Below are 19,528 nucleotides of genomic sequence, written 5' to 3'. Positions count from 1 at the left end.
CCTTTTTTCTATGTAATATAAATATTTACTTCAAGTGGCAGTCGTAGAATAGATCTGATCAGTCTGAATAAAGCCTAATCTTTGCAAATGTAAATTTTTTTAAAAAAAGATGTTAGATTGTGCATTTGGAGAACTGAAGTTTTTTATCAACTTTTATTCATTTTTGTAACCTATCTTTTTTTTTGTCTGGACTATTGCATTTTTAAAGTCCATTTTAACTCAAGAGTATCTCTATATAGGTTTAGTTATGAAAATCAAGCTTACTGTTTATCAGTGTGTTACCGTGGTCCCTGGCTGCTGCCTGGAGCCCATATGAACCCTGCGGAAGGCTGCTGGGCCTGCCAGCACGGGGCGGGAGGTAGCCATGGGCAAGTGGTGGTGGCATTCCTGATGCAGAAGGGAGAGTCTTGGTGCATTAGCGATGTGAAGCATTGTGTTGGAGACTACACTGGAGACTTGCTGATATAATGCTTTAATGTTCTGAGACCAGAATCCATGAGGGTTGCCCCCCCCTTCTTTTTTTTTTTCCTTTTTTGGAAGCCTAAAAATGTGCCTTTTTTTCATGAGTCAGGAGACTTCTTGCTGAGTAGGCCATAGTATTTTTAGATATGCTGATTTTATGTCTGAATACGGCCTTTTTATGTAAAATGCATCTTTCATTTGGCTGTTTTTCTTTCAGTCGGCTGGCTGTGTGTGTGTGCTGGGCGGTCTCCCACACCACAAGCAGCACTTTACCTGCAACAGTTTAGCTGTTGTTTTCTTTGAAATACTGGGTTTAGTAATCAAACAGTTTTTTAACTGTTTTGCCAGTTGAGGCACTTCTGATCTAGTTGTAGGTTTATGTAGCCTTCGGGCTCCAAAGTTCCTCTGTAGATTTAGCTTTAAAATCTACATGCCACAGTTCCTGATTTGCAGGGGAAGGTAGAAGGAGCGAGTCAGTATTTGCTGGCTTTCTTAGTAATTTTCTTGTGGCGCTAAAAGCCTCTTAAAAAATTATAGATAACAGTGAACAGTTTTATTCTGCATGGCAGGTTATAGAAGCATCACTTTGTGGAATTCTTGATATTTCTTTTAGGAACTATGTATTTCAGCAGAAAATCTTAAAAAAAACTTGTAACATGAGTCTGCAAAATCTGAGTTGTATGTCCTGAGTTCAGGCACATACAGTGCATAATGATGATCTCTTTGTGAGGTATGAATTTTTTCCTGGTATTTAGTTTCCTTTTTTCATTATTTATCTTATTTTGCCTGTGAAGTTTGCTTTTTCAGTAAACATTTCTGTGGATCAATAGAAGTCAAGGTTTTTTGGGGTTTTTTTGCATGGTTACTCCCAACTGTTACAATGTGTTAGACAAGATCAGGTTTACGGCTTTAAAAATACTTTTTTGCAAAGCATTTTTGGTGTTACATGAGGTCCTGTTCTAGCCACTTTGTTATTTCCAGAGAAATACGCCTTCCTTTGGAGGATAGGTTTCTCTTGGCCCAGCACTAATGTGCACAATTAATGTCAGCGATCGAAATTGTGTAGGCGTTAGCGGACACGTGAGCAAGTTGTGAACCGCTGCATCAGTAGCATCGCAGCAAAACCTACTGCAGCAGCAGCACTCCTCTTCTAGCCTGTAAAACCCAACCTCTTACTATGTTTGTTGCCAGGCATTTTGCTGTGTTATTGACATAAATTTCTGGATTGTTACAGTTAGTACTGCCTTACACCGCCTAAGATCTTCCAGGTTGACATCAGAGTGCTGAAAATTGTGGAGGTGCTACTATAGTGTTCAATGCTTTTGCTGATGGTGCTAATTTAGTTAGTACAGCTGTCTGACAGGATAAAGAAAATGAGAACTTTGTCATGACTGTGTTTGTTAAAAACTTGTGCGTAGGCTGTAACTCTTGAATGTAGTGTGCCTTTTGGTCTGTGTGTTTCAGAATTTGCCTATGCTGTGTTAATTCTTTTGTAACATTTCTAGCTGGATAGTTTTGGTATTGTGAGTTTTGTAGCTATTTTTCATGAATACATTGGTAATTTCTTAAGTTTTCTTACATCGTAACAATGAAAATGATGTATTATTCTGGAAATTGAGTGGGTGAAGGTGTGTACTTCTTTTCCTCTTGCTTTCCTTGGTCTTAGTAAACACATTTTTGGGGCTGTTTTCATTTGTTACATGGAATTTCTTTTGCTGCCACTGTAATTATCATCTGTCAGTACTTGCCACCTACGATAGCATCTTGGGAAATGCTTGTGAAGTAATGATTGCAAGCCCTGCCCCATGCCCGGCTGGCAGTCCATGGGCAAGATAATTTTTTCCCCTATAGGTAGCAGTTTTAAAACCACTTCTACCACTAACACTTATTATATGAAAATATTTCTATAGACATGTTAACTGCTGAGCAGGAAAGAACTAGTCCGACTCTAAATTATACTCGTAAGCATTGATAAATTGAATTACATACTTTGTTCTGTAGTAAAGTTTTACTAGAGTAGAAGTTAGATGCTTGATTTGTGCTAGGGTGCATTGTTTTACCTTTTAAAAAAGAGAAGTTTTTGATTTGTTTTTTTGTTCATTTGTTTTAAAGGAAAGTCAGTGGACCTTTTTGATATGGGAAGAGAAGTATATTCATTTAAAGACAAGATATCTTTGGTATTTGTGGTATTAAGTATTATAACCTAACCTTTTTTGCTTCAATAGGTATACAAAGCTCGGATATGCCGGTAATACTGAACCCCAGTTCATTATTCCTTCATGTAAGTATTTGTTACTTGGGTATGAATGTTGAAGTTACAGTTAGAGTCTATAACATGCTATGTAAAAAAAGCAATTAAAAATGAGTGCCTTGAAGACCTGAGTGATGACACTGAGTGATAGCATGTCTCTGTTCTGTTTTGCTATGAATGCTCAGTTTAGAAAGATACATTCATTAAAATAGTATACTAATATTTGAAGTGAAGTTAATTTGTTGGGAATTGAAATGATATTAGAATTCAGTAGCCTGGCTGTATTTACTTATTAGAAGGTTCTTACCCTGTTAGTGATTTATCAGGTAAAACTTTAGTTGATTATAACTAAAAAAAGAAAATTTAAATTGGATTGTTTAATATCTTTAGGGTTTAAAATGTTATACTTGCCAGGTATTTTTCAGTATTACAGGTATGTTAATTCACTATGTTTTGCAAATAGAACAAGAAAACATTTTGGTGTTTTTCCCCATGTAAAATTGTTTGTTTATTCACTCCCTGTCTTCTGAACTATTTCTCCCACTTGAAATGATACGGCTGTACTCTAGAGAGTGGAACTCAGTCAGCGTCCTTTAGAAATGCTTCACCTTTTAACCCCTACACCACTTGGCATTTTGACGTTGTTCATCTGTGCCAAAGTAATCACGTATTACATCCTGGTGAAAAGGAATAATTAGCACACCAAGTTTTCCTTGTAAATGCAACAGGAAAAGAGCTAGAACTAATAATACTTAAGCACAGTCACTGTAAAATAGAACTTGGTAGTTCAGGCTCTATGTTAATTTTTCTAGAAAACGTGCCTCAAAAAGCAATTTTCATGGAAAGCTAAGGTTAATTCACTTAATGTGTTCTGTTTTCATACAAGTGAGAGAATCTTTCAGTATCTTCTATATCAGCTTCTAACATGTAGTTTTTAATTTGTTTGGTTTTCCAAATGAACTTAATTTGGTTTATCTCAGTGACATATAAAATACGCTCTACTACTTTGTTTTTCACACAAAAAATAGTTTTAACATTAAAGTTACCAAATTAGTGGAAAAAAACTTATATTCCTCTTTAAACTTCATAGCACTCTTTAAATTAATGGGCAAATGGTTATTTTATTTAAGTTAAGATAAAGAGAGTTTACATACTTTTTCTGCATCTTCAGATTTGGCTTATTTGATTTTAAAATCACTTTCTTCTTCCAAAAAAGAAGAGCTATCATGACACTTTAAACAAATTCTGGGAATGAAATAACCTGTCAGATCATTAAGCAGAGAAATTTATACAACAGGGATGCTATTAAAGTAGAAGAGAAAGGGGGGAAATGAGATTTTTTGACAGCTTTTTGATACAGTGTGTTGTATTTAAAAAAAAAAAAGGCACTCTAGTCTAGATGCTCCTACAGCTGAAATGGTCCTTGACTGCAGTTCTATTAATGAAAAGCATTTTTCTCATTTTTACTGTAATCCAAGTTAGATAATTACACTAACTGCATGAGTTTGCATTAATCCTCTGCCTCAAATGAAATAAAATAGCACTGGTGTAATCCACATTAGAGAAATGAAAATAGAGCATAGCAGTACCTAGTTTCAAAGTAAAATGTTACAAAAAACTGTGGATCTTTTCAAAGCACTTTGGTGTCTTTAATTTCCTTAATAGTATCCCCAGTAGAAAAATGGTTTGGTTTTTCCTTTGACTTCCAGCAATGGTGGTTGCATTTTATCAATTTGATTCTCTAAAAAATGTTGGCTGTTAAACAGGTTCGAGCAGCATTCCTTCTGCCTTGTTCACTTGCTGCTTATCTTATTCACTCCTGCTCTTAACAAATTTTTATCTTGTGATGTTGCGATCTTGATTTAATTCTGACTGTGCTTCTGTAGAGACAATATATGCCTGCTTGAAAAGTGAAGTAAATGAGAATATATTGGGCCGACTTTTTGGGTTCACTGCTTTCTTCCTTGGCTGCTTTTTAGATCTTAGCAGATCATTAATTTTGCTTGATTTTTATTCACTTAATCCTCTTTTCCTGCTGCATGTTAAAATAGAAGTCACGGTCTTTCCATTACCCAGTAATTCTCAAGATTTGTCATCTATTTCAGTTTATCTATGATAGTTTACATGTTAGATGGCACTTTCTTTACCTTTAAAAGAAAAAAAATGGCTTTGAGTAGTGGTTAAGCACAAAAATGGATGTGATGTAAGTATGTCCCCTTTTTTCTAAAAGCTCTAAAATCTTGTGCCAAGCAAACCAAAGGCAAACGCTCTGAGATACCACTGGAGTGCTGGCCATCTTCAGACAGTGCCAGTAGCCTAGTTCTGGTTTCAGCAGCAAGATTTATTTTCCTGTTTATATTTTCAGGATATGATTCTTGATTCAGGTCATTTCCATCTCATTTCTGACTTTCAAAACCAGGGCTGAAGAGGCTAGCCTCAAGGTCAGCAAAATATTGAAAGCTCCCATCTTGTTTTAGGCTTGTAACAAGGTGAAACCACTTCCACTTTGACTTGAAAGTTTCTATAATCCTGTGGCAAGCGATTGTATTTTACTTGAAAATTCTTGAAGTTAACACACATCTGGACAGAAAACGTTCCCAAGATGTGTGAGCTCTGTAATGATGAACTGAAAAATACTTGGCAAGATTCTTCTTTTCACTTGCAGCAAACACTGGCCTTGTGACATCTCGTTCCCCATGACTTTTAGCTTCTACTTCCTATTTACTCCCCCCGCCCCCCCCCCCCGCGCTATTTGCCTTCCTCCAGCCTTCTGCTTCCTCTCTGCTCTTCTGTAAGCTACTACAGAAGTTACAGTATGATTCAGTTTTCTTCCTGAAGAGCTCAAAATAATGCCTTCTGGCTTATCCTGTTCAGGCTTTCACAACATTTAACTTTTTAGTTTCTCTGTCTGCACAGCTTTTGCTTTTGTTGCTCTTTTATGGCAAGAAAAGGGAGGATGGTGCTTTACCCTGGCATGCTATTGGTTTGTCAAATTCTGTAGCTGTGCTGCCTTGCGTCCAGTGGGCTTGAGCTTGCAGTAGCTGTTTTCATAACTTTTTTTTAATCTTAGTTGTAAGCAAACAGAACTTCTTACTGAAGGTGAGAATTAACAAAATAATTCTGCCTTTGAAAGAGCTTTTGGATCAGGACCTTTTGAATAACTGAGGCTGATATTAATGTTTCTTATATACATGAACTTCCTCATTTCTGTAAAGGATTGTTTAAAGGCAATTAGTAAGACTTGAAAAAAATATAGCAGGTATTGCTGGCACTGCAGCCCTGGTAGCCAGGGGGCTGATAGAGAAGATGAGGAAAGGGAACATCTGTGTTCCTGTGATATCTAATCACTGATCCATCTTTCCAGGATCCTGTGTTTAGCCTTAGCCAGTATTCTTCTGATAAAAACTTTTTCTTTATTTATGATGAGTAATTATCCTGGAAGGAGTAAATTGTCAAGATACAAGCTCTTAAGTTTTGCCAGCTATTCCTTGAAGGAGAGATTCAGTCTTTCTTAAATGAAATTCTCCATCCTATTCTTAATGATTAGATAGCAGTAGGGAGAAATTAAACATACACTTCGTGAAAATCTGTTTTAAAGCATCTAAAGGTGTATCATGTGGCCATACAAATTTCTGTCCTTTTAAAAATACTACTTCTGTCCACTTTTCTTTTTCTGTATGCTTTACATTTTCTCCTACTTCTTCCTTCCTGCCTTCTTTTGTACATGCGTTTTGCTTATTTAGTTACTATTCAGTCCTTTGTGTGCCATATCTCACATTCATAGTATGTCCAGAAATCAAATTGGTGCAATTGAAGTAAAACATCCATTTGTATAATGGCAGCATGTTTTCTTTCTTGCTCTTTATACAACTTCTATGACTGTGTTCTTTTTTCTAATTACTGTTATTAGTGGAATTTGCAGAAAATTAGCACACTTGTTGAATAAAATGAGATCTGTAGGGATACCCTATCTTAGTGATTCTTTTTATATTTTATCTACCTGACTGCATGTTGAATGTCTAACACCTAAATCTGTATTTAGGTCTGTATTGTGTTACTTTATATGTAAACATAATTAGGATTTATAATTAGAATTCAAATTGTCTGTGTTCTATGTAGCTTTTCTGTGCTTATGCCTGAAACAGAGGGTGAATACAATTACAGTGTGTTCCTATCTTTGAATGTTGGTATTTGCTTTTGTTAGTGCAGGATATATGATGTACAATACTGTTTGTGTTCTCTCTTAAAGGTATTGCTATCAAAGAATCAGCAAAAGTGGTCGATCAAGCACAAAGGAGGGTTTTGAAAGGTGTTGATGATTTAGACTTCTTTATCGGGGATGAAGCAATAGAAAAACCAACTTATGCAACCAAGGTATTAAGGGAAACATTTAAAGAAATTTTCCAATACTCTTTAGAAAGCATCAGCTATACAGTAAATAGCTTCTTAAGAATGTTTTTTGGTTAATTTTTAATCTTACTTTCTTATTAACTCCGTTTTAATGGAGAATAAGGTTTGGTATTAGTTTTGTTGACCTCTAGGAGCCTGTGGGAATTTGCAAAACAGTACATGAATATGTATTTCTTTTGAAGTGAAAGGAGACTGGGAGAGTGTTAAGTGGAAATATCACATTCTTTCATGTTCTTGGCATCTTCTGTCAGCAACGTCAGCCAGGATACTGGACTGGGGGAACCTTTGGTTTATCTTAGTGCCACCATTCTGTTGTACTGAGAAAAGCACAGTGTATTGTCTCTGCTATTTGAGGTTGGAAACTGAATTTTGAATAGGTGTCAGGTTGGAATAGAGAAAACCTAATGCAAGATTTCTCATGTATGTAGATTGTATGCTTTTACTACAGTTGAAAACACTTTTTTTCTTTTGTTTCCAACTAAATTTTGGTATTCTTCTGGAACAGTGGCCCATCCGCCATGGTATAGTTGAAGACTGGGACTTGATGGAGAGGTTTATGGAGCAAGTAATCTTTAAGTATCTAAGGGCAGAACCTGAGGATCATTATTTTCTTTTGGTAGGTAAAGTTATGTACCTCTTATGAAATTGCATATGACTAGTAAGAATGTTTGTGCTGATTTATGTAACAATTCTTAAATATCAATATGCTTGTTTTGAAAACTAAATATAAATTACCTGGAACTTTTCTGACCTGGCTTATCCCATCCAGGTTCTTTAATTTTCTGAAGATGTCAGATGTCTGAACTGCAACCTTTTTTCTATTATCTTTTCATTTCCCTCCAAATTGCATCTGCTTCATCACTTTTTTTCTATTACTTATCCACTGAATTCAATGACCAAGTTTAAATTTTTGAGGCAAAAAAAGTACTTGTATGTTTTGTCTTTGCATGATTGCAGTTATTTTGTTTTTACAATGCTGCCACCTGGTTGATGTGTCTAGAGAGTGATGATTTTTTTTTTTTTTGTTTGTGAAATTAGAAGGACTGATTGTCATATTTGAGCAGATTAGATATGAATTAAGGTCAAAGTTGTTCTGTTATTGCTTAGTATTTTATTTAACGCTATTGAAATAGGCAATTTGTTTTAGTGTGATGTTTATAGAGCAAGATTAGAATTAGAGGTGTTGGCCGTACTTGTTAAAGAACATCTAATGCAACCATGTTCTCGAAGCAGGTCTAACTACGTCCAGTTACTCAAGGCTGTGTCCAGCTAAGCTTTGAATATCTGCAGGGATCAAGATTCCGTAACAACTCTGGGCCCCTTTTCCAATATTTGACCACCCTCATGTTACCTTTTTTTCTCCTTATACCTACTTAGGATTTTCCACGTTGCAGTTTGTCTCCATGGCCCCTTGTCCTATCACTTTTGTGAAGAGTCTGTCTCCCTCCTCTTTTTACCCTCCTATTACATAGTTGATACAATGGAAGAGTGATTATTATTTTTTTTTTCTTCTCAAGTATTCTTTAGCACTATTAAAAATCCTTTTTCAGAGGAGAGGCTTAATATTAAGTATGTTTGGTATTTTAATGAAAATTACAGCATACTATCATAGTGTATTTTATGTTGTTGCTAGCTTCTCTCAGTTGAGTACATTTCTACAGCTGATCATATCAACTTGTTTTATAGTGATTGCCTTCTGAAGAAAAACAGCTTTTTTTCTGTAATGAATCACTGAGAAATTTTAAAATTAATTGTCATTCTTCAAATGTGCTAAACTGCATCCTTTGACACATTTAGATTGATAGTCCTTGATTCTTTCAAGTGAAATCAAAAGTTGTAATGAGCTAACCAACTCACAAAGGGGGCCTTCAATATACATTCTTAAGCAGTAATTACTATAATGTTTTTATTGCAGTTCTGTTTTTCTGTTTTCACTCAAATCATCATGTTTTTGCAATGCAGTTTGCATAAATTGTTATTGTCAGAGGAGTTCCTAGATGTTCTTAATTGCACCACTTGCCTTTAAAAGCACCTTTTGCACACTTTTTACATGCTATTGTTGAGTGACTCATCTTTCAAAACGTAGGATTTGGTAATTTTTTTTAAGTCAAGTGTTTAATTTGAACGTAAGTAAAACTTGTTTGTTTTGTCTCACAGACTGAGCCTCCATTAAATACTCCAGAAAATAGAGAATATACTGCTGAAATCATGTTTGAGTCTTTCAATGTTCCAGGGCTATATATTGCTGTTCAGGTAAGGGCAGGGCTGTTGAAAATTAGACCTACAATGTTTCTCCTTGAACTAAAACTAATTTTGCTGTGAGAACTGTATGAGTGGTGTTTGGAATACTTTTATGTACTTTTGGTTAGCAGTTTCACCGCTATATGTTTGATACGCATTGATTCTGTGGTCTGTTAGCTACATACTGTTCCTTTGTTACCTACATAGAAGGTGGCCTCTAAGTATTAGAGTATAGTATCTGTTGCATCATAAATTAAAAAAACCCCAACACACCACATCATAATAATGGTATTAGGCTAAGAATTGAATCCCTCTCAGTATGAAGTAGCAAAAAAGATGTTTGAATATGACTAAAAAAAATCAGGCAGGAATCAAAAACTACCTTTAGGCAGCTGCTTTGTGTACACAACAGCTTACAAAATACATAATATTACTAAATCAGTTTCCATGCTGTAAATTACCATGAGGGTGTTAGTCCGGGTATTATTGGGAGGGGTAGTGGAAGGTGGGGTCTGCAATGCAGTGCTTTTATTAAGATTTGGTTCTTGTGTGTGTACTTTTACAAGGCTGTCCTTGCCTTAGCTGCATCTTGGACGTCAAGACAAGTAGGAGAACGAACACTGACTGGCACAGTTATAGACAGTGGTGATGGTGTCACTCATGTTATTCCTGTGGTAAGTATACATCAAAACTATAGAAACAATTTAACTGGAGAACAGTTTGTCCTGTACCTTCTCTGAAGTTTACACCTACACAAACTGAAGTATAGTAGGAGTCTTCAAAAATGTCAGATAACTTCCAGGGTTGTGGGTGTACGTTTTTGTTTATTTTATAGTGCAGAAACTCTTAAACTTCTCTGCACCCTGAGTTTGTCAGGGCATAGTGTCTTTCAGAGACTTACCCTAAAAGGTGATTTGCCAAGGCCATGCTAAATGGCCAATGAAATTGTGTTGCTTTATCATATTTCCAGTTTTCTTTGCTGGTAAGAGTCAATACACTCTTTCCAAATTTTTTTGACTGACTATTGTAAACTTTTTTGTTTAATTCAGTCAATTCATGTATAAAATAGAAACAATACAAAATGTTTGAGGGCAGATGTGGTATGGTTTACAATTTTTCTTCATCTGTTGACCAGTGTTTGTATGTTATCGTGTGTCAGCAATACAAGCAAAAAGAAAAAAGTTTCTACCTGGAGGAAAAAAAAAGCCCCTAACGTTAATTTATGTTGATTATCTGTTCCAGTATATCAAGCTGCCAAAAGCAAAAGCTAGTATGATCATATGATGATTTATTAAATAATTAACATTTGCAGCTGCAGTTTCTTAACTGTCAGATTACTGTTTTTGCTGTAGGTATATATTTCCTTTTACAAAGCTACATATTTGAAATTTTATAATTGGAATATTTAATAGTGTTCTTTATTTCAAGTGGCTGGTGATATGTCTTTCTGCCCATCTTTCCTTGGGAAGTTAAATGCATGTCTACACACCAGATGCGTTTTTCTTTTCAAAATGAAGTTAGGTTGCAATTTTTAAGATTATACAAAGCTTTATCATACCACAGTAACCTCAATTTTAAAAAAATGATCTGTTATACCAAAGAGTAGCATTGGTGGTCATAAATACATGCTGTGATGTAGCAATTTCTTATTAATCTTGGCAGAATATAGTTGCTAAATCTTTGTTCAGACTGTTCATTCCAGATGGCATATTTTTAATAGGACGTAGGAGACAGTTGGTATCTCAAACCTTCTATAGGTAAACTTTTTTAAAAAATGTACTTAGTAGTTCAAATTGCTGTTTAAGACAGTTGAACTTTTCCTGAATTGTGGGTACCTGATATCGGTATCCTATACCACTTGGAGCATTAAGCTCCTTTGTAGAGTGACATTTGCTTAATTTCTGGAATTTTTAAACATGTTGAACAAATTGACAGCAATAGTATACTACTTATAATACAAAAAGAGGAATTAACAAACACTTATCTCTGTAGTGAAGCTAACAATAGCGGTACATTTTTAATGACTTCAATATTTTATATCTTAGAACTTCTTATATGAATGTAAGGTCTATATAGGAAATTTTAAGCATTTAAAATTAGTGTGATATCTGGATTCATTTGCTTGGATGTAGCAGGTCTGCTGAGCTTGAAGGCCAGTCTTTGAACACTTTCTGTTTCTGCATTTAGACCAGATATTTTTAATGCCTCAATAGTGGCCGCCAAGATGAGTGTGACTTACAAGGGTAGACTGATGGATGAGTATGGGCCAGTCTGATGTTCTAAGCAGTCTCAATTAATGTGCTGAAATGATGCATTTTCTCCCTGCTTTCAGAAATTTAATTTTGGTTCATGTGGATTGTAACGTCTTACATCAGTGGCTGTGACTGCAGAGCCACATCATTTATTCTAAAATAATATTTCACCATACAAGGTTCCTTGACCTTTTTGGTAAGAGTAACCTCATTTTGAAGAGAAAATAAAGGCCAAGGAATAGTGAGTATAGCTATTTGTCTGCCTTATGTACTAGTGACCTTTCTGTTCCTCCTAACCTTGTAAGAATTATGAACCAATGCAAAGTGAAGCACTTTAACAAGTAAAATAAGCCTACTGAAGAATTGGATTTCTGGTAATTAAATGAGCCAGTTTTAAAGGGCTTCAATCTCACAGTCAGAGGTAGTGAATAGGAGTTTAGACTCCATGTCTTTCTCTCTCCCTCCTAAGTTTTGTTGAAAGGAGTTCTTGTCAGTATCTTTCTCCCAATTAATTTTATTTACAGGCTGAAGGATACGTGATTGGCAGCTGTATCAAACACATTCCAATTGCTGGGCGAGATATAACATACTTCATTCAGCAGTTGCTGAGGGAGCGAGAAGTAGGAATTCCTCCTGAACAATCCTTGGAAACAGCTAAAGCAGTGAAGGTAATGTGAACATTGCAGACATTAAGGTTCTTTTAGAACAGAGCCTGATATCTATTTTTTAAAATACAATAATCTCTTAAAATCATTGTCCTTCCAAGTAATGGTGCTCTGTTTCTAAATAATACAAAATGTCTAAATAATATAACCTGAAATACCTTAAGATACACAGTTTGTCCTAGAATTTCACCCTTCACTTGTAGTCTCCCCTTTTTCCTCCCCTGCCTTATTATTTTTATTATTGTAATATTCAGTAGGAAATGTTCTAGGTGGGATGTGTAATGCAAAGAGCTGTAATTACTCTTTTATTCTTTATGAATGTTGATAGGTTCTTTTTTGTAGTATTAAGCTATTCTGAAAGACATTCAGCTTCAAGTACACTTAAACCTTGTTTCTATGGCAATTCTTCAATATACTTTAGAACTCATTTCTTGCCATCGTAGAAGTTTAGAGGAAAAATAGAAGAAAAGTAATTTAGCTCAGCAAGATGTGCTGCTTTCAGTGCCACACAGAAATGATTTGTAGTAGCAGAGCCATTATCTAACTGTATACAGTAAATGTCAGTTCGGCCGTTTTTGAGGCCTATTCTGTATCTGCCATTTTAAAACTCTTAAAAGTTTAAATTGACACTTTTTTTAAAGTTCATACCATTTTCTCTGCTGTACTTAAGATACTTCTAACTGTACATATTCAATTTTCAGGAACGCTTTAGTTATGTTTGCCCTGACTTAGTAAAAGAATTCAACAAGTATGACACAGATGGTACAAAGTGGATTAAACAGTATACTGGAATTAATGCTATCTCAAAGAAAGAATTTACTATTGATGTTGGCTATGAGAGATTCCTGGGACCAGAGATTTTCTTCCATCCTGAGGTAAGCTGATTTGAATTGTCTACACTTTTTGTTTTAGGTGCATTTTAGATGATGGCATATAAATAGTTTTTGCAAACTTGTAAAGAAGTGGTTATCCTAACTTGTGTTTCTCCTTATTTGTAAATGGATGCCAGCTATTGTAAGTCAGTGTGGTTTTGATTCTTGATTGCTAGTAATCCTTATACAAATTCAGGCTGATACCTAAACAAAGCACTGTATTTGAAATTTTTAAAGTAAAGGGATTGCTAACCCCATATTTTTTTCTTGAAATTTTAAATAGAATTTCCAGGTCTCACCACATTGTATCCTGTTTTCTTACCTGTCTGTTGAAAAGTCAAATTTCTAAATATTCTGCCATCTTGCCTTTATACTGTCAGTCTCTCTTCCAGCGTTGGGAAAAATAAAAAGCTTTCCTTCTACCAGCCCCCCCCCCCCCCCCTCAAATCCCTCTACTTCTTCCTGTTGCAGCTTTTTTCATGTTACACTGTTTTGCTCTGGTGCTCAGCATCTGAGAAAGGCATGTATTCTTTGACCTGTTATGGCTAACAAAAACTATCTAAGAGAATAGCTGGCAAAATAGATACTTTACGTTTATTATTCTTTCAAGCCTTTTATAAATGGCAGCAAAAATAGCTAATGTAACTATTTCCATTAATAGTTTTCATGACATCTCTAGTATAATAGGATGGTTCTTTCTCTTGTCTTTTTCTCTTTACCCCCTTTCCTGTGCAATATGTGGTCCTACATATTGACTTGTCTTAATTTTATTCTTGATTGTAGTTTGCTAATCCTGACTTTACGCAACCAATCTCAGAAGTAGTAGATGAAGTTATTCAGAATTGTCCCATTGATGTTAGACGTCCTCTGTATAAGGTCAGTAGTTACAACGAATTTTTTAAATACTTGTTTTAGAAGGATTGTGCTTTATATTGAAAACCAACAAAAAAATCAAACCTGAAATCAACCATTTTTCTAGAGATGAGTGCAATATGCAGAAGGCTTTATGTTATTCACTTACCCTTTATCAGAATGTGACATTTCATTACTCAAACTTTTATTTCATAGAAAAAGAAATAAGGGAAACACAAATCTGAGCGGAAGAAGTGAGATGTGCTAAGATATAAATAGATTTTAAAGCACAGCCAATTTTAATGTGACAATCTCTTTGTAAATTCATATTCTGTCATGCTTAATTGTTAGATAAATTAAAACTTAAAGTAAAAGCACACCTGCTGACTGTAGTTTTAAAAACTGTGCCTAGATATTTGGAATTTTAAGAACTGGATGAAGTTGGAGACTCACATTTTCAGAAGTGGTTAATAATTTTTGTTACTCAAAACAGAATATTGTCCTCTCTGGAGGCTCAACCATGTTCAGGGACTTTGGTCGCCGTTTACAGCGAGACTTGAAAAGGACTGTTGATGCCAGACTGAAACTTAGTGAAGAACTTAGTGGTGGCAGACTGAAGGTTAGTTCTTGCAGCTAATGCATTTAACAAGTGTCTTTCCCTTGTTACCTGGGATATGTGAAAGTAACATACTGCGATGATGTTCTTTTTTGTTGAAATGTCTTTATTTTCATTTAAAGTTCTTATACGGATCTCTGAAAAGCTTCTCTATTGTAGAGAATTTTAGACTGGTATTGGAAAATGTTTCTATAATCCTTTCACTGTAGGAAGAAGCTACAGTACTATTTCCCCAGGTATACATTTGTGCTGCCCATCCCTTATTATTGAACTGAATCAGTCTTACCTAATGAAAGGATGGGACTTATGCCTGTTACATAAAATCAGTTGGTCACTCCCCAGCTTTTTTTTGTCCTTAGTGATTATTGATTAATTGCAAATCATCGTCCTCAGAGAGACAGAGTCAGAGGACTGCAGCATTTGTCCTGTGAAGAAAAGCTGAGGGAACTGACTTCTTTAGAGAGAAGGCTTTGGGAGTCCTAAGAGCAGCCCTTCGGTATACGTGGGAAGATTATTGAGAAAGTGGGATTAGGCCCTTTGCAGTGCTGAGTGGTGGGCGCATTAGAGACAACAGACATAAATTGAAACAAAAGAGGTTCAGCTTGGATAAAAGGAAAAACTTTTTCATTGTGGGGATAAACAGGTATTGGAACAGGCTGCCCAGAGAGGTTGTGCAGTCTCCATCCTTGGAGGTTTTTGAGATGCAACTGGATAAAACTCTGAATAACTTCTTCTGGCCTTGTAGCTGACTCTGCTTTGAGCAGGAGGCTGAACTAGAGACATTCTGAGGTCCCTTCCCACCTGAATTATTCTGTGATCCTATGAAATGACTTCATGTTTTCAGTAAATTGCATGATCCTTAATTTATGTTCTTTCCACTTTTGACTTCTGATCTAACTTTTGCATTTTTTCTATTGACTCTGCATACATAAAAGCAGCAGGGAGAAAAATTATTCTGTTTTTTCCTTTTTAAGGCAAAACTGAAGTGATTTTTTCCTTATTTATTTTTTAGTACTAATCTAGCTGGATGAGCTCAAGCAATCCTTAAAACCCCCAGCATAGCTTCATAATATGCTGTGTAGACAACTCTGAAACTTCAGTTATATACAGTTCTCTGGTTGAAGTAACCTAGTTTATTCTCATCTCTCCTTACTAGACTTTTACCACTTAGTAAGGAAACAGGAGATGAGTAAGGAAATGTCAGTGATTCTTCCTCCTTCAGAGTACTACAGATTGCAAGTAATCACAGACTTGAATTTTGCAAATGTAATTACAAATTACATTTTTAGATACTGTTTCACATTGTTCAGATTTCAGCAGGTTGTACTGGAACAAACAAATTGGTGCTTTCTAAAACTGTTATGTATATTGCCAGCTTTGATAAGCACAAGTAAGGAGTGAAGGCTTGTATGGATATGGAGGGAAAGGAGCTAACTAGAATGAGTGTTGTAGTTTTGAAAAGCATGACTCTGGTATTGGTCCTAGATAAACTTTCAATCTGCAACTAATGCTTTGTTAAAATAATGACCTGAAACTTAAAAATTAGCTTTTTTTTGAAAGGGCTAAGTAGTATGGAGCTATTCTTACAGCTGCATAAATAAACAGTCCCTCGAGAAATTCATCAGAAGATAGAACGTGGATAATTGGAGAGGAACACTGTAGCAGAGTTCTTGGGAGGAAAATTGGTGTGAATGCAGGTATCTCTTAATGTCTGATAAAGTAGGTAACTGGCTAGTTATAAGCAAGAGCTATTTCTTAGTCTGAATTGTACAAGAGAAAATCTGATGCTATAATTGTAAATTTGCATACCCAGCATTTAAGAAAATACTAATTTGTGAAAAGTAAGCTTGGAATGCACACTCCGTTTAAAAAAGATACAAGTTTTACTAGCAAAAGTGACTTCTAATGTATTCCTTTTTTTCCTTTTATAGCCTAAGCCCATTGATGTACAAGTCATTACACACCATATGCAAAGATACGCTGTTTGGTTTGGAGGATCAATGCTGGCTTCCACAGTAAGTTAGCTATAAAGATGACCATGTTTTAGTCATTCTGGCTATGCTTTTGGACTCCTCATCTCTCCTTCACTTTATATTAAATGCGGTTGGGGGATTTCTGATAGGCCTCAGGTAGCAAATATACCCTCCCCACCCCCTTTGAAGTTTTTGCATTAGACTTAAAAGATTTGAAAGAGCAAATGAAAGCTGAATTACAGCCTTGTGAGAGTTGTTAAATAGGGCATTTTAGTTTTGTGGCAAAATACATTACTTGCATTGGTGTTTAGCCGTGCATGATGTCATATTAATTTCAGGACTTTCAGGTTATCTGTATTTATTTTTTTCCATTTGCTACATAAATGTTAATATTGTTAAAATGAGGTGTATGTACCATTGACTAACTTTTTTTTTTTCCTTCCCTTTACAGCCTGAATTCTATCAAGTATGCCATACCAAAAAAGATTATGAAGAGATTGGTCCTAGCATCTGTCGTCACAACCCTGTGTTTGGAGTCATGTCTTAAAGCTGACCTCGGAGGGGTCAGGGACAGGGAGGTGGGGAGGAGGAGGAGGAGTCTTTCTGATTACTTGTTTGTCTGATGGCTGGTATTAAGATAACAAACATGACTTGACAATAAGAAAAAGACCAAACACAATTAAGCAGGATTATTTTAATAAGTGTCTCAACATGCGGATGTAGTGGAAAGCCAAAATGATCACGTTTTTTCTTTAGATTGATTATTTGAACTTGTGCGTAACAAAACAAAAAAGTGGATTTTAGTTCTTTCCGTGCCCTGATATTTTGTATATTAATGAATTATCCAAGATTTGATGGGATTTGATGGTGTGTAGATAGTCAGCTCTCTAATGCTTCCGTTGTCCCCTTTCATGGGTGCAATGCAGGAGCTTGTTTATATTTCATACTTTTTTATACTTTGAGGAAAAATATGAATTAAAGAAACTGTAATATTTGAGGAAAAAAATTTACCAGTGACCAACTTGAAAGTAAATTAAAAAAAAAAAAAGTCATGACTCATGCAACTAGTTCTTGCAAATCATGACCAGTCTAAATCCTGGGTTCCATACAATGCGAGTGCTTTTGGAACTAGGAAGCTGTTATCTTGGATTAACCGATGCCTGCTAGTGCTTTCTGATTACTTGGTGCATTTTCATACTATCTCTTGCTTAAAAAAAAAAAAAGTAAAGACAAGACTGTTGGACCAGTATTGCAGTTCTGTAGTGTCATTTCTAATTAAACCAAATAATCAGGTTATCAAAATTGGTGTATTTAAAGCCTAACACCATTCCAATAAAGGCACAAAATTTCTTTTTATGTTTGTGTCAGACTTGTTAATCTCATTACATGGGAAGCTGTGAGCATGGGTTCCTACATATCCGCTGTGGTTTTTGAAGAGTAAGATTGGTCTGTAAGGTAGAGATGATTATGTGCATTGTGTAAACTGAAGTGTGAGCATTTTAGAACTGCAGTTTATATGTTCATCTAGATAGCACTTACCTATATAAACCTAACATCTCCTCCATTGTTGGGTTTGTTCATCTACTTTGTTCTGTAACCTTTTTCCCCCCACTTTCTTTCAAGTGGTGGTATACAGGAGACAGCACTGCGTTTTAAATCTCTGTGGTTTTTCTGCAAGAAAATACCATGTAGATAAAAATAAAGTGAAAACAATCTCTTTCTCATTCTTTCTAGGAAGATTGCTTCATATGTTGAATGGCATTGCTTACAATTTCTGTTAAATATTTGATGAAAGAAAACTCTCCTTTAGACACTTCTGAACTCACAAGTGTAGTTAAGGTTGTTTATGTAGAAGACCACAAGAGGGAGATCTCTTGGTTTCTTCTGAGCTGTAAAGATGCCTCAGATATTTTTGTCAGAGAAGTTTATCAATTGCCAAAGCTTCTCGTTGCTTCAGAGCATGATAAATGAGACTCCAAAACAAGGATGAATATAGGAAAGTATTTTTACAGCAAGCATTATAAAACTTCACATGCTGGAATTGAATAGAACCTTGGTGCAAACAAGAAAATGTTAAATAATTGTATTACAAAACTATATTATTAACATCTTCCTATCAGTTTTTTAGAATTTTTCAAATAGTGACTTTTCAAGTCATAACTGCTGACTGATTCATGTGGTGAGAAAGACCAATAGGCAAATATATGTAAAATAAAGAAGTTAATTTAAGCTGTGCTTTTCTAACAGTCCTCTGGTTCTGCAACTGTATCATGCTCTAGTGGCTGGATTTCTTGATACACTGCAGTGACCTGAAGATAAGGCAAGGTTGGTGGGTTTTCCCCTCTAGAAAGTAAGAGTCTTAAAAATTCACTTGAAAAACTCAAAAATTCCTGATACATAGATACATAGCATGGTGAGGAAGTGTAAAGAAAAGGAGTGAATACCGGTTCCTGTCACACACAGCTATGTGTAGATCTCTAGGATTATGTGCAAAGCTGTACAAAATGTATAGGTCTGGCGATGCACTCTGAGCTGAAGGACAGGCCTGGTGTTTATTAGCTGAAGGTTGTGCTGCAGCTAGCCCTAGATGTGACCATAGCTCTGGTCTGGGGGTCTGTTGGAACCCAAATCAGATGTGTTTTTCCCCCATTTCCTTTTGCTGTCATGTTCAGGCCTCTTGCTGCATCTTGGAGGAGCCGAGGCAGGCAGTGAGAAGGCCCCAGCAGAATTCAGTTGAGGTGCAGAGGGTGCCCAGGGGATGGGAGCTGGGCTGTAGGTGCTGAGCGAGTGGTCGCAGACCGTGGGGAGGCTCTGAGAGGCACTCACAGGGAGACTCTTCATGCAAATCTGGTGTCGTATGGATCCTTTACAGGCTGTAAGTTGTTGACACCCTGGGCTTGGGTGCTGGGTGGGTTTGCTGTCTGTGTTAGAGAG

At 35.9% G+C, this 19,528-nt stretch overlaps 1 protein-coding gene across 3 annotated transcripts in view; it reads left to right on the top strand.

The window, feature by feature from the left end:
* ACTR3 (actin related protein 3) overlaps window positions 1-17,950 on the top strand; it is a 31,374-nt gene extending 13,424 nt beyond the window's left edge. For all 3 annotated transcript variants that reach the window (XM_074873699.1, XM_074873701.1, XM_074873700.1), the window contains exons 2-12: window positions 2,688-2,743; window positions 6,963-7,087; window positions 7,629-7,739; window positions 9,281-9,376; window positions 9,931-10,038; window positions 12,141-12,284; window positions 12,983-13,156; window positions 13,937-14,029; window positions 14,499-14,624; window positions 16,553-16,636; window positions 17,046-17,950. In XM_074873699.1, the coding sequence (XP_074729800.1) occupies window positions 2,688-2,743; window positions 6,963-7,087; window positions 7,629-7,739; window positions 9,281-9,376; window positions 9,931-10,038; window positions 12,141-12,284; window positions 12,983-13,156; window positions 13,937-14,029; window positions 14,499-14,624; window positions 16,553-16,636; window positions 17,046-17,141 (1,213 nt within the window). In that variant the 3' untranslated portion in view covers window positions 17,142-17,950. The remainder of the gene's footprint in view (window positions 1-2,687; window positions 2,744-6,962; window positions 7,088-7,628; window positions 7,740-9,280; window positions 9,377-9,930; window positions 10,039-12,140; window positions 12,285-12,982; window positions 13,157-13,936; window positions 14,030-14,498; window positions 14,625-16,552; window positions 16,637-17,045) is intronic.
* Window positions 17,951-19,528: the final 1,578 nt, after the last annotated feature.

The sequence above is a fragment of the Strix uralensis genome, chromosome 6 (genome assembly GCF_047716275.1).
Source record: "Strix uralensis isolate ZFMK-TIS-50842 chromosome 6, bStrUra1, whole genome shotgun sequence".
Classification (NCBI taxonomy): Eukaryota; Metazoa; Chordata; class Aves; order Strigiformes; family Strigidae; genus Strix; species Strix uralensis.
The sequence above is the reverse complement of the archived record's forward strand: the minus strand, read 5'-3'. Positions and strand labels throughout refer to the sequence as shown.